General features: G+C 39.0%; 1 protein-coding gene across 1 annotated transcript in view; it reads right to left on the bottom strand.

The window, feature by feature from the left end:
• Positions 1–16,229, bottom strand: part of cdkal1 (CDK5 regulatory subunit associated protein 1-like 1) — a 255,607-nt gene that overhangs the window by 205,129 nt on the left and 34,249 nt on the right. Inside the window, exon 4 of the mRNA XM_026183920.1 lies at positions 11,827–11,911. Coding sequence (XP_026039705.1) covers positions 11,827–11,911 — 85 coding nt within the window. The remainder of the gene's footprint in view (positions 1–11,826; positions 11,912–16,229) is intronic.

Raw genomic sequence — 16,229 nt, 5'->3', positions numbered from 1 at the left:
CCGTATTTAAAAATAGTTTGGAGTCAAGTTAACTGCGAGTTTGACGTCAGTCAGTTAGCTGGTTCACTGCCCACCCTCCTCAGTGGATCCTGTGTGGCACAAAGAACATCAAGTGTGGTTCTTCCTATGTCTTTTTAAAGCCTATTGCTGAGAAGAAAAGGAGAGGTATGGGAGTATAATTCCCACTTCAAACATAAAAAGAATAACACAGGCTACACCTGTGGGAGAGCACAGATTAAGGGGTTACCTCATTTCCATGCAGCGATAAATGTTTCTTAAGTCTCTGCAGCAAACGACACTGGGACCAGTCTCATGAATGGGGAACACCTCCAGAATTTATTTTAATGGTAATTATTAGAATTGTATAATTTAGGGCAAGCGTTCAAAGGAAGCCAATAACTAATAAGAAGTTGGTGATCCAGAAATATCCCTGTGATCATGGAAAACATGTTTTTGGCCTTTCATATCCAAAAGGTCAAAGGTAACCTCAAAAATACTTTTTGGCCATGCTTTAATGCACCAACTCAGGAACAGGAGGGAAGACTAAATGTGCCGTCTACCACATATTTTCACATATGGATCTCGGGGAAGTGTTGTTTAGTTTATAGCTGGCAGGTAATCGGATTTGCAGTACACAGGCAGAAACCCTACATGTTAGGACTTCATGTTTTGGCACTTTGCCCTTTAACTAGTCACAATCCCCCAAACTAGGCCAAGACTGTTAAATTGATGTCAGAGCACTTCATGTCCAACTTGAATATGTTTATTGTTCTCCACTGATTTAAAATGATTCTAATGATCATTTCTAAACTGGTTGAACTACATTTCTCTCTCTACAGAAATTGTGTATCCTGAGAAACAACAAACAACCTCTGAGATGACATTGCAAGACTAAACTGGTATGGACTTTAACTGGCTGTGGAAATGAAAGCGCCTTCTACATAATGTTTTTAAGCAAGCCAAGAAAAGTCACCTCTAAAAGGAAGAGGGATCTAATATTTTTAGCTTTTTATCAAATTACACTCATCCCTTCTGATGCTTGAGAAGCCCATGACCTTTTCTGATAAACAAGCTTAAAAATGCTAAGGTTGTTACTTTACTTAAAGCGTTGCTTGCACCACAAACATTGGAGCTGACTGTTTGTTGTTAAGGCTGAATGTCTTAGGATAAGTACCAAACCTAGCCTGACAGCAGGTAAGTCATTTGAAAAGGATAAGGCTAGGATGACAGATAATGACCCGATTACGTGTCCAGTTAAGTCACACTTAAGTCAATCAGGTCAAAGCTAGAGCTATTCCCAAGACGCTGGGGTCATGGAGTGGAAGGTGTATTGTTAAGGTAAAGTTGTAAGAAGAGGAACCTATCAGTATTATGAACAGCTTTAATAAGATTTAATATGTATTACATTTAATGAGAATATTATGACATAGCTATTGTGTTGGCAGGGCCTATAAAATATCAGATATCCACTTTGAGCTTGTTTTGACCACTAGTTTCATATAACCTCAAAATGAATATGAAGCAACAGAGAAGAAAGAAGCAGAACAAGGCAGATAACATAGTGCAAAATAGCCAAAGCCACTTGAACTGCTCATGAATTACTAGGTGCAGTCTGTTTTTCATTTGTGCGTGCCCTTTTAATTTCAAGGACTCTCTTAGCAAACTTAAAAAAGGAAATTATGACTACATTCTGAAAAATAATGTGTATGGTTCACAATGATATAAATCCACAAAAAGCAGGACAGAAATAGGGGGCAGTAATATCACTCAAAATCTCAACAATAGCAGATAATCTTCTATCTACTCGACAAACCAACATATTATAAAAATAGAAGAAAACTGAAAACTCAAGTATACTCCAACTATGCAGATGTTAAAACAAGGTCAGGTTGGGGTCAGTCCCAGCTTCGGTGTGGTTCTCACACAGCCCTGGGCTCAGTGAGGCCAAAACAGGATGCCTGAACTCGGCTACACTCTCCCATCGTTTCTCCCCCGTCTGTCCATCCGTCCATCTCTCCCTCTCTATTTTTGTGTCTGTGTGTACCCAAAAATGTAGGCTAATGCCCTGCAGAACTGACAGATTAAATGCCAATCCCTGGGTTTCTACCAAAACCAGCCCAAGGCATCAAGCTCTGTGTATATGTGTGTATGTGTGTGTCTCTCCAGCCAGACACAAATTCTTGCCCGCATCTCTGCTGTACTGCCTGAACACAGACAAAACAACTGCCCTTAGTAAACAGCTCTAAAGGTCACTGCAGATATTTCAGATTGTTTATACCTCGTTGTCATGTCCTCATGAAAAGGAAACATTTCTGGCCTTAATGTCAGTCACTTCTGTGTTCAGTTCATTCGAAATAACATGCTGGCAAGGCCTGTTCAGCACCTCTGTAAGTTATAAGTACTTTTAGAGGAAAACAAGTCAGGATTTTGGGAAATATTTATGAATGCTTGAGTCATTGAGGTCACTGTCTAACCCTTTATTAAATCAGTGGGTCAGATTTTGCCATTTAAAAGATTTATCAGATTGACTACGGTCTCGGCACAAGTAATTCAAGGTTTTCGAGAGACCCGCTCATTCTCAGAGCAGAATAACGTTTTGATGCTGTACGTTCTCCTTGGTAGATGTTTCATCAGAAATCAGTGAAATAAAAGTCACTTTTTCTAAATTGCATGGACTGAAGAGCATAATCACCACCTATAACTTCACTGTATACAGTGGTGTAAAAAAGTGTTTGTCAAAATTCCTTCAAAGCGCTATTAAAGGCTCTTCGCCAGTTATTGCAAATGCTTGATTGCAGTTGTTGCTGCTAAGGGTGGCCTAACCAGTTATTAGGTTTATCGGGGGGGAATCACTTTTCCACACAGGGCCATGTAGGTTTGGAGTTCTTTTCCCCTTAATAACCGACACCTTCATTTAGAAAGTGCATTTTGTTTACAGTATTATAAGGCGCACTTAAAGTTTTCTCAAAAATCGACAGTGCGCCTTATAATCCGGTGTACCTTATGTATTAATTCTGGTTGTGCTTACTGACCTTGAACCGATTTTATGTGCTACACGGCGCTCAAAAATCTGTCAAAAAATGTTTTAGTACGACTTTGGTAAACTACGAAGCCGCACCGCTTGATGGATTGACGGAGCACTACGAGACGCGTAACATACCGACGATTTGTCACATCCCGAGGCGTCCCACAGGAACGGGAATCGAACAGAATGACACTCTCGAGGGTAACACACGTTCCAGCCGTGTATTCCAGCCCCAACCCTAACCTTAATAATAACCATAACCACAACCTTAATCGTGTTAATGTTTTCCAAAGCGATTAATGATGAGAAAGTAAAATAAATAGATTCATTCCAAACGGTTCTCATGTTTCCAAGTTTGACTTATCTGACTGTTTTGATTTGCTTAATGTGCCTTATAATCCGGTGCGCCTTAAGGTCCGAAAAATACAGTACTTGTATTATCTTTGTCTAACATTTCAATTTGTTTGATGACCTGAAACACTGGAGTGTGATAAACAAGTATTAAATTAGAAAAATACTGGGGAACAAACCATGTTCCATCCTTGTATCACATCAAAACACCAATGCATAACCATAACTAGGATGATATTTGATATGTAGCATAGTTATGAAGTAGCTTTGGTTCCGTTTTCCAATCTACTTTTGGCAGCATATGGTCTAAAATTAAAGGCCCTAAATTTGCACAGAAACTTCTGCCAAGGCAACACTGATGTAAACTGTCCTGTAGCCAAGGGTTATAACACAAAGTCACACCCAGCCTACACATCTGTTAGAAATACTCCGTATAAGCACATTACATATACACTTTGGACGTCTTCCACGAGTTCATTCTGTGTGATGTGGGCCCCTTTTCAATTAACAACTGTTTTTTTTCCCTTCTTGCGGTTGTTTCATGAATATTAAAATTATATTGAAATGAATGTAAATATAATATGGGAATTGGTGTATTTGGAAGTATAGAGCTCTGAGCTGGTTTCTAATTCGTTAAACATCCATTCCCTTGATCATACTAATTAGTAGAAACAGCCAAGTGGAGAAATCCAACACATGCTGAAATACACACCAACGGAGAGCGGTTTAATTGCAGCGTGCTGAGCAACTACTCCTTTAATGTATTCTGCATTCATTGATTTGAGAGGTCTCTGACATTGAATTACACTATAGATTCTGGCATTTAAATGCACACGCATGCTTTCCCAAACATCCATACTAACTGACTTTTTAGCATTCAGAAGCTGCTCTATTAGCAGTTTATGCTACTTAGTTCCTGATGCCAAAGCCCTGCCGGAGGAGTAAACAGCAGGGTGGAGTAGACCTTCACTCTTTTAAAGGATCCTGGAAGGTATCCAATCTCTCCCTGCACGCTGACCGGAGAGAGCCAGACGAGCACAAACTGAAAACGCTGAGGGGCAACCGTACGGCTGGCATTGCAACACCAGTGAAAGTAATTATTAAGCAAACAAATTCTGTCTTGGGCTTTCATATAATCTCAATTATAATCAGCACAGAATAAATCTGAACCTCTCCTAGGCATCCTTGACGAACACGCATTTTATCGGCGCTCACTATAGATCTACCATAAATGGATTTTGTGCGTGCACTCACACAAACTCGCTCACACTGCAGACTCAAAAGAAACCTCATGCATATCTGATCGCGTTCTCTCACTGGGAAACCCTTCACACCAGACACAGAGCGCTCTGCCTGGGCATTCATCCACCTGACAACCCTCATACACATATGCGCAAATTCAGCTCCTTATCGCACACACACTTGGCATGGATGCCAACTAAGCCCCAGTTCTCCTGAAGTAATAAACCATCTTTTCACTGTGTCTTTCCAAACCACCATAGAAGACTGTTCAAAGCCCCTGTGTTTGAGTTTAAAACCCCTCAGCTCGTTTATTATTACACTTGTTACTTGTGTGACCACGATAATGTGTGTGTTTATGTTTGGCCGGTGTTCATTTGGCTTTTTCCTCTTACACATGATAGTACACAACTATATATCACAATTAACTGTCACATTTACCCCTATAAAAATCAATTTATCTATGTTTTAGGAAATATTTAATAGGTGTACATACATTTGGACCAAGTTTAATTAAGGGACCTTTAATGTTTTCCTTTGTTTTTATATAAAAATCAATACGCTAGTGATCTTCGATTGTAACAAATGTAACAACGCAACAAATAATGCATTTCTCATTCATCTTTGTGAATGCGAAAGGTCACTGAGGACCTTAATAACCCGTGTGATACTGTTCTCAAATGCCTCTCGAATGACACTTTAGTAAATATTAAAATGTTCATATTTTAATAAAACTGTGCTGAAGCCTACAATACTGCATAATTAAGGCACTGGCTGCTTTGAGTGTCAAGTAGATGCCATTCTGTCGTGTATATTAGAAGACACTTGAAGTAGACAGCTGCTCAGATTTCCCAGTGCACATTTTAATTTCAGCCTGTTTTTCACTGGTGAATATTAATTTTATATAAGTGATATTTCACATTATACTTCTTATGACTCAAGTTCTCTGATTTGTTTTACTCTTCCTGCCAAAGTCTTTTAACATATTACATTTTTACCATGTGGAGTAGAGCGAGCAGGCACCTGTGCAGTGCAGAGCTGTGGCTAACAAGTCCTCGGGTTTCTTTCACTTTTTCCTGTGACAGGCACTTGGCATATTTTGTGACAAGGTTAGGATGTCGGCTATGTTTCCTTGTAAAGCAGCAATATTTGCCTATAACTTTACTTTGTCCTGTATCGTGTTTACTAAACTTAAAATGTGGCCACGCATTTCTTTTTATGGAGTAACTCCTCTCTACCAGTCATTCCAACAGTGGACTGGTTTTCACTTTTCTTGCTGTCCTTTGGACTAACACTTTTTAGATCGGATAGTGAGTTAGCTATCTACTTTTTACAGAAATGTATGCTCAAACCAGCTTAACACCAATGATTAGCTGGTAAAGAGTTGAAATTCAGACATGCACACATACACTACCAGTCACAAGTTTGGACACACCTACTCATTTAATGGTTTTCCATTATTTTCATGACTATTTACATTGTAGATTCTCACTGAAGGCATCAAAACTATGAATGAACACATACAGAATTATGTAGTAAACAAGAAAGTGTAAAATAACTCAAAATGTGTTTTATATTTCAGATTCTCCAAAATATCCACTATTTGCTTTGATTACTGCTTTGCACACTCTTGGGTGCTCTCTTAATGAGCTTCATGAGGAAGTCACCAAAGAACTCAAATTTGGACTCATCAGACCAAAGCACAGATTTTCACTGGTCCAATGTCCATTCCTTGTGTTTCTTGTTGTTTTTCCTTATTAGTTGTTTCTTAGCAGCTATTTGACCATAAAGGCCTGATTCAGTTTGCTCTGAACAGTAGATGTAGAGATGTGTCTGCTACTGGAACTCTGTGTGGCATTTATCTGGGCTCTCATCTGAGGCACTGTTAACTTGCGATTTCTGAGGCTGATGACTCAGATGAATTTATCCTCAGCAGCAGAGGTGACTCTTGGTCTTCCTTCCTGGGGCGCCAGTTTTCTTGCAGGGTTTGATGAGTTTGTGAGTTTTAGCAACTGACTGACCTTCAGTTTTTAAAGTAATGATGGACTGAGTTTCACTTTTCTTAGCTGATTGGTTCTTGCCATAGCATGAATTCTAACAGTTGCCAAATAGGGCTGTCAGCTGTGTACCAAGCTGACTTCTGCACAACACAACTGATGGTCCCAACCCCGTTACGAAGGCAAAAAGTTCCACAAATGAACCCTGACAAGGCACACACGTGAAAACCATTTCAGGTGACTACATCATGAAGCTCATTGAGAGAAGGCCAGGGGTCTTCAGCACTGTCAACAAGGCAAAGGGTGGTTACTTTGAGGAATCTAAAATATAAGACATATTTAGATTTATTCATCCATTTCTTCTCCTGCATTATATACTTGATGTCTTCAGTTTGTATCTACAATGTAGAAAGTCGTAGAAATAAAGAAAAACCATTGAATGAGAAGGTGTGTCCAAACTTTCCACTGGTAGTGTACATACTTTATCAAGGTTACAAGTCAACTTATCACAAAGCAGAATTTAAAAATTCATATGAAATGAAATAACCTACAGTTTGGTACAACAAGTTAGGCCCTAAGAAAAGCAGTTTAATGGCCGAATGAGGCCTGCTCCCTTGTTATTTAATGGCAAATGAAATGATCAAATGATGATCCAAAGTGTTGAATTTGTATTTTATAGCTTTTCACTATAATTTTAAATATGAGGCCCAAATAGATGCACGTGCAGGAGGCCATCATTAGAACCAAGATTAACTTGAAGCAGGTTGATGGGGAGAGAAAAGTATGGAGAAGGAGAGAGCAAGCTCATGATGTGTAGCATAGCACAGGCCAGAGGAACTATTGATTGATTCTCTGAGTGCTGATAGAAGTATCAGAATGAATTAAGAAGTGTGTAGGACTGTACTCTGCTCACATTCAGACAAATGCTGGAAAACTGAACAGTGCAAATGGATAACGACCCACAGCAAAAACAATCCAAGAGTTTCTCAAAGCAACAAAATGGGCTACCAGGTTGACATTACACCAAGTCACATGATCTGAACCCAACAGAACAGCTTTTCAGTTTTTAAATACAAAACTGAAGGCAGAGACTCACAAACAAGCAACAGCTGAAAGTGGCTACAGTGTTCACTGATATCCACCGAGGTCTAAATCAAGTGCAGTGTTGCAGAGAGGCAAAACTACAAAAACCGTCTTTGTCCAAACAAACTATGGACCTTACTATCTGAACAGAAATATTGCCCCAGCCCATGCAAGTGTGTGCGAAGTCTGAGTGTGAGTGTGTGGTACCAGGAGGCGCAGGCGTAAGGGCTACCGCGTGACTGAGCACGAGGCAGCTCGTGTGCCTGTCTCCTCCTCTCATTTTCCCCCCCTCTCTCTGTCCATCATACAAAGAGAAGGCAAAGAAAAAAAATAATTCTTGGGGAAAAGAACAAAATGGAACGACATGTCGGCATTTGGATTCACTCACATCCCGTACCCCCTCATTTTGTGTCTCCATCTTGCACGTTGCAAATGATGAAAGGGAGAAAAACTTTTCCATTTCTTCTGTGTACGTGTGTGCATCTGTGTGTGAGTGTTTTTGTCCTTCTCAGTGAATAGAGCATTAATTGCATTAGCATTACAGCTGGGTGATTTTCCAGTCTAAGAAAAACTCTAGCATCAACGAGGAAGACATTTCAAAGTCCTGAAGTGTGTTGTTATTTCGTGCATTTCAATTGGCAAATTCGAAGCATTATTTAAAAAAAAAAAAATGCCATAACAAAAGGAATGAAAGAACCGAGCACCAGGAGACAGCTGGAGCATGAAGATTGCACTGATCAGGTTGGCCAAGTAAAACTGTTCGGCTCTTGAAATATTCCCTTGATAGAAGTTATTCAATTGCAATAATTCAGCCACCAAAATGAAAATGTGGCAGATAATAAATTAAAGCTTTAGCCTGATTTAGCCCGAAATGCAAATAATCTAAAAGAGTAAAATCTAAAAACAAAGTGAAGCTAACTGGGGCTCAGCTCTTTTGTTTGGCTGGTGCAGAAATTCAGCTGGTGCTCCATGCTGTGTGTTGTCGGTTTGTAATGAGAGGGGCAATAAAGAAAATAAAGGAATATCATAATAACAAACAATAACTAAAATCTTTCTCAATTTTCTGAGTATTTAAGCCAGAATAAAATCCCTGATATCTAATTAGGTTGTATTTTTGATTATTGTTAGTTCTCTCTGTGGGCCACTGATGCACTGGAGCAGCTGAGGTCAGAGCAAAAGCGTGTTAACCTGCACTCTCTCGAGAGGCCCCAGGAGAGAAGCTCAAGTGTATATTAATTTCACACGACTAACTTGATGTTAGACAAGGATCATTAATTCCACTTTCCCTCTTCACACTGGCATGGTAAGGTTAAAACCGCATGCAATAATATGCAGTATATGGACATAAAAACATATATGTGTGCTTAAATCATTTGGGATTTGGATTTCTTACTCAAAGTAAACCTTAAAACCTTTAGTAGCAAAATCCAAGTTCTGAGTCACAAACAAAAGCACATACCCGCCAGGTGTGTGCGCCCCTGATGGAGGCAAATTAATCAAAATGCAAAACAGTTAGCTTAATTTCTCTGTGTTTATGCAAATAGGTGTGTGTGTGTGTGTGTGTGTGTGTGTGTGTGTGTGTGTGTGTGTGTGTGTGTGTGTGTGTGTGTGTATTGCTGAGAGAGACCAGTAGAACAGTGAGTAGGTGGAAATTGACACCGGGCAAAAGGGTAAAAAAGAACACACACACAAAATTATGCATAAGAAAAATGGTTTTCGCAAAAAAGCATCACAGTTATGTCCACGTTGGAGTAAAAAGGTACATTTTGAAATAATTAAAGATGTTTAAAGATCTACAGTCATGGTAAAGTAAACCCTCTGTCAAGTCTGGGGTTTTATTAGTCAGAATATGGTAAAAATCCATCTAGTCCTCACAAAATTTACAATTATTTTAATACAAACTCTAAGTACACCCCGGGATTCACTAGCTTGTAGAACCTCCTACTAGCAACAACTAAAAGTAACGGTTTCCATATGACCTTTTCAGTGTCTCATATTGCTGTGGATAAATGTTAGGCTTGGTTCATTGAGATTTGTAGGCATTTGTTTATGCATAGCTCTCTTAAGGTCCTGTTATAGCATTTCAATCAAGTTAAGTTTTGGACTTTGGGCCGTTACACCTTTTTCAACCATTCTGTTGTAGGTTTGCTGCTGTGCTTAGGATCATTATCCTATTGCTTGACCCACTGTGGACCAAGCTTTAGCTGTCAGAAAGATTCTCTAGAATACTTTGGTATACAGAGGAGTTAATGGTTGATTCAATGACCGCAGGTTGCCTAGGACCTGAATCTGCAAAACACCCCTAAATCATCAGCCCTCCACCACCGTGCTCATTGCCTGTGTTTGGTCTTGACAAACATGGCACTGTGCATCATGACCAGCATCTCCACTTTGTTCTAGGGATGGGCGATATATCGAATGTACTTGATGCCTCACGAGTTTTTCCATGTACGATGGTTAAAACGGCTTTATCGTAACCATTGAGTATACATCGAGTAACTGCCATGGCATTAAGCTGTCTGCATGTAATTCACTGCGAGTTTTCTTTCTCCCACACACTGCAAATGCATCATTACCCCTCCCAACCAGAAAATCTTCTACATGGCACACATGCATGTTTATACACGACCAGACTGGGAAAAATAACCATAAAATGTTTTTAAAAAACCAAACATTTTAATTCATTCAGATTTTTTGAATTCAAAGTGAAAAAAAAAAAAAAAAAAAAAAAAAAAAAAACACTGAATGGTGAATTTGAATGAGTATACCAGTGCAATAGTGCATTTTAGGCACTTTATGGTTGCAAATAAAATTTGTTTTGGGAGGTGATTTAAAAGGCTGCCGGTTCGATCCCCAGCTCTGTGTGTCTTGGTCGTTGTGTCCTTGGGCAAGACACGTCACCTACCGCCTACTGGTGTTGGCCAGAGGGGCCGATGGCGCAATATGGCAGCGTCGCTTCTGTCAGTCTGCCCCAGGACAGCTGTGGCTACAACTGTAGCTGCCTCCACCAGTGTGTGAATGTGAGAGTGAATGAATAATGGAATTGTAAAGCGCTTTGAGGGTCTCGAAAAGCGCTGTATAAAAAAAAAAAATGCAATCCAATATCGTGATATATATATCGTGTTATAGCCAAAAATATATTGTGATATTAGATTTTCCTCATATCGCCCAGACCTACATTGTTCCAGAAGTCTTGTAGTCTGTTCAGATGCAACTTTGTAAACCTAAGCTGTGCTGCCATATTCTTTTCAGAGAGGAGAGGCTTTCTCTGGGCAACCCTTGCAAACAAACAGTACTTTTCAGCCTTCTTCTAACTGTACATTAACATGCTAATTGAGGCTGTGAAGTCTCAGATGTACCTCTTAGGTTTTTTGGAGTTTCGATGAGAATTTCATGCTCTGAACTCAGGATGTCCGCTCCTGGAAAAAATGTTCGCATTTCCTTTACGATCATCTGAATGATCCACACCAGCAAAAGGGACAAAATTCTGCTTTTATAGATGTGCTCACCCTTGTTAATGATCACTTAATCAAGTGCATTTGATTAGCAGCACCTGGGGGCTACTTACCTTCTTATTTCCTATGGGAGAAGTAAGGCTGCACTTAGTGCTTCTGCATTTTGGCTTAAAATGTGTTAAACATGCCATGTTTTGTAGTTCATTTGTGTTAAATTGATCCTGGATTACGTTTTCTAACGAAACACAATTAGATGTTCATTTATTTATGAGTGAATTGTGCTCCCTTGTCACACATAGTTGTGATCGTGATTCAGATTTAGTAATATAAGACATAATTATTATAACAAAACAAACTCGCTACAGCGGGGAAATCTTTTTGGCACACATTCATTTGTAGAAAACCATTTCTGATTGTCTGTTGAGCAGCAATTCTACCTATGCCAGTTTTTTTAATTTGTGTTAATATTATTTTTTAATTCTTTTTTTCTTATAATTAAAATTTTTTTACTTTTTTTCCTGTATTTTAAACTCTTCTGATAGAGAAATGAGCCATCACAACCCCATATAAAAGACCTACTAAGCAAAGCTAACACTTCTTTATCCAGTTCCTATTAAAATGTAACGATCCTTCGAACAAGACAAGGATACATATCGTTTGTGTGCTTTTTCATTACTTGATTGAGTTTCTGAAGTGATCCTCTGCAGGGTTTTTCACAGTGCAGCTGTTGAGCAACCACACGTCTGCTTCTGTCGGGTCATCTACAAAGAGAGACAACGCATTTTATTTTTGCAGACTGGAAAAGCAAACGTAGCATTACAATGTTATGAGTACCCAAGATGAAGCCAACACACAGAAAAAAAACAAACCGAAAGTCATATACATGAGTCAAGCACAAAGCACATGGCATCCTAAAAGATGAAGAAGTGCTTAATTAGTCTCTGGTGGAACTCCTTTGCGTCTGAATTCCACAGTGAGTCAGTTTGTACTCACAAAATAATCCAATGTGTGTCGGTAATTTTAACCCCATGTAAATTCCCACTTCTCTATGTTGTGAAAACTAGAATTAGAGCGCACTGGAAAAAGTGTCTCTGACAAAACATGGTTGATTCCTGTGTCCACTTAGCATTTTCTGCACTTTCATATATATATATATATATATATATATATATATATATATATATATATATATATATATATATATATACACAAAGTATACAACTATATTTTTAAAGCTGAAAACCAGCTTCGTGTCAAGTGCCAAACAAGATAAACTCCTAGTTGCTTAAAATTAAGATCATTTCAACATGTTTAACCAGGACGCACGCACACACGTGCTCTTCGAGACGATGGTATGAATCTTAGCACTGCCAGGAGAGCTGTCACACACAGATTTGGAGGGGATGTAATGGCACGTTGGTGGTGGGGCGCTGCTCCTTTATGCCACATTAAACCAGATATTTCAGGAAATCTACTTCCCTGCGTCAGCCAAGTATACTCACACACACACAGCATTATAGTTAATGTGCTATACGGTGGTTTTATGTAATAAAATTACCAAAGAAAATCAGCGTACCTTAGGTAACCTCTACCGGTCAATAGAGTTCACAAAACAAACAATTTAAAACAAAAAAGCCTCAAACAAACAGCCTACATACCTTTTTTTTTTCTGCACCAAGGGTAAACCAGAATGAAACAACTATTAAATTATTCATAGTGCCACACAAATATATGCAAATGTATTTCCACTCTCATTCATGCTGTGACCAAGTATTCAACATTTTTCAGTATATTCAAATTCCAGGTCGTTAAAATTTAAACCTTCATGATGTCACTTTGCCACTAGTTTTGAATACATAAGACAGAATAAATTTCAATATGATGACCAATCTGTAACAGAGATATTAATTCAGTAACACATAAGCACAGACGCAAACCGCCACATCTTTAAAATGTACAAATGCAGCAGGTTTGAGGTTTGTTAGTCGACTGGATGCGACAGTAAGTTTGACTAAATGATGCCTCATCAAAACAGACAGACAGTCCTTCTAAAAGCACTACGTATGACTCGCAACAGTAGGGCATGAATCACGAGCATGTTTTGGGTTTGTTTGGGCTTTTCTGTTTGGAGTGATCAATTCTTTAAATGACAAAACTAATAATAGAAAGACCAGACATAATGAGTAATCCTAAAGCTACAAATGTGTGTATATTTGTGCTGATGATTGGGAAATGAATAACGGGAAGGGACGAGGGGAGGTGAGAGAGAGAGAGAGTGTTCAGCTGGCAAAAGCTCTTATTATGCCTACATTTATTTGAGAGGCAACACACACACACACACACACACACACACACACACACACACACACACACACACACACACACACACAGGACTTTAGTGAGAGTGGTCTCAGCTGTGTGGTTGCTTTCTCCTCTCAGTCCCAAGGGATGCTTTCCAGACCAACAATAACAAGCTCTCCATCAATTTAACAGAAACACGCACACACACGCAAACACACACACAACAATCCTAGCTACAGAATAAGCTTGCTAGTGCAGAGACAAAAACTATGCTGGAAAAAGAGAGAAAACAACTACAGTAAATATTATGGTGCACATCCTGGATTTATTTCTTTTTTTTATTTATTTGGTTTAAAGTGACTTTTTTCCTCATTATAAATTATAATATATCATATTAGCAACGGGCCTTTATTTTGAAATTAATCTATTGATTAAAAATACAAATGATCTTAAAGAATGATCAAGTGAACAGCAAATGAAAAAGCATACAACATCACATGAGCCTGAATGGAGAAGCATTACCTTGTAGCTCAAAGCTAACATACAAAGGCACATTTATGACATCACACGATGTTTGGGGTCAAAGGACGCTTTATTGTGTTGTATTTTTGGAAAACGGAGGCTGTATTTAACTAAACATTTACAGAGAGGGCGCGGAGGGAGCGGCGCATTAACAGAGCCCTGACAGTCGCTGTCACATTCTCAGTGACAGTTGCTTTTGCTTCTTCTTTCACATTTTCATCTAACTGAAAACTAATCCAGGCGTAACTGCCATCAACCATGTGACGATAGAAGACAGGCGCTGGCTGTTACAAGGAGCCAACCAGACATAGATGTGCAGAGGACGCAGAATCTCAAAGATGCAAGACTGTACATTTGCAAAATAAGGTTTTATGTAGTTATGGATTAAATGGCAGGCAGCAGCTGAACTTTAGATCATGTTTTGTGGAATTTTTCTTTTTTAAATCAGTGAATCAAAGTGCAAATTTAGACTATAGATGACTTAGTAGGACACTAAACATTTCCTAGGGTCAGACTAAAAATTAAGTCTGCATTAGATCCTCTGTTAAGTTGAATATTACGGGTCCGTGCGTATGTTCTCTGCCTCTTCATCCTCAGGTATGGACTTGCTTTTATAGAGCGCTTTTCTAGTCTCGCTGGCCAAATCTAAGCAAAAGCTTTCTCACGGTAACCTTGACTTAGTCACCATTTAAGCTCCGATAAATTCCAACCACAAAGTCATCGTGTTACTGGAAAATCTCTGGAATTTCACATTTGCATACATTTGCATTAAGACAGAGGTGCAGCCAATGGCGCAGAAGTCATTTGGTTATTTTTGCCTGCCATGGCATGACAATGCCTTAAAACAGAAAGTGCACAAAAACTGTTGACTTATCTTATCTAATGCAGAACATAAAGATCTGTAACCCAGCCCTGTGCTTTCACACCATGAATGATAACTTTACCAGTTAGACTAAGGTGACACCAGTGGGTAAATGGGTAACAAGTAAAAAGTTTAATGCTGCTGTTCCTGCCTTTGTGCCATTCTTAGACTTTAGAGAACACATGGAAGAGCAAAAAACCCAAAAAAAAAAAAAAACAACATTTCTACACAGCATATCCAAACAAAAACTCATCAGGGCCTGCATGGTGAAACCATAGTTATATGCAAGTGCATAAATGTATGTATCTGTATCTTATGAGAAACAAAGACAGAGAGCATGTAATAATGGCTATTCACTCAGTGTGCAGCACGCACATAAAAAGCCTGTTTTATATGTCGTTCAGTGTAAGAAATGTTTTCCATTTGACCACAACAGATTGATATTTTTAGGCTGTATGTTTGTGAGTTTCTCCAATACTATTAAAAAAATTCCAGCAATCCCAAACCGTTGACCCCAATATATATAAAAAAAGAAATTGACCTGTGTGCATGCACGTGTACAAAGCTTGGCTTTGATTTCTATGTATGTGCATGGAGGTGCGGTACGTCTACAGAGGGCCCAAATGATTAAATCTTAACCTTGAGGTTATTTCTGTTTACGCCGTGTGTGTGTGTGTGTGTGTGTGTGTGTGTGTGCCTCTGCCTCTCACCCTAACTTCACCCTAAGACCAAATCATACAAGAGAGACAGGGATATTAGAAAAGCAGCACCTGTGGTCAGTGTGTGTGTGTGTGTGTGGGTGCAGGCGTATACACGGGGTCATACATAACATATTTCAATCACACTACTCCCTATGGAGATGATGTATGGGAGGTTTGGGAGCAGGTGCACTCATCAAGTAAGTACGGATTGAAAAATGACCAAAACAAAGGAGAAAAAAAAGGGACTGCAAGTTATTGTTTCTTACATAAAAATGAATAAAAATGAATAAAAGAATGCGTAGGACTGACTTAGAAACGAGTCATCCTGAGAGAAATTGAAAGCGTGTGTGGAATGAGGCAGGTGATAATTTACCCGAACACATTTTCATTTAAAAATAAATAAATAAATAAATGAAAACACAAAACCCACCACAATCAACATAACTGATTAGAAACAGAGCCGGAGTCTTATTTGTCTGCTCACCTTTACACTTAAATGTTTTTGGTTTACAAACACTACAAAATGATGAATTCTGCTGTATTTGCACATGACTGTATTTCTTGCTGATTTACCCACAGGTGTGCGCAGCACCCCGCAGAGCAGCAGACAGTAGGCTCAGCTGCAGGGTCAGAAAGCAGAGCAACACAAACAATAACAGGCAGAATGGGAATACGGTAATTTCCGATGCTCGC

Source organism: Astatotilapia calliptera, chromosome 11 (assembly GCF_900246225.1).
Source record: "Astatotilapia calliptera chromosome 11, fAstCal1.2, whole genome shotgun sequence".
NCBI classification, from domain to species: domain Eukaryota; kingdom Metazoa; phylum Chordata; class Actinopteri; order Cichliformes; family Cichlidae; genus Astatotilapia; species Astatotilapia calliptera.
The sequence above is the reverse complement of the archived record's forward strand: the minus strand, read 5'-3'. Positions and strand labels throughout refer to the sequence as shown.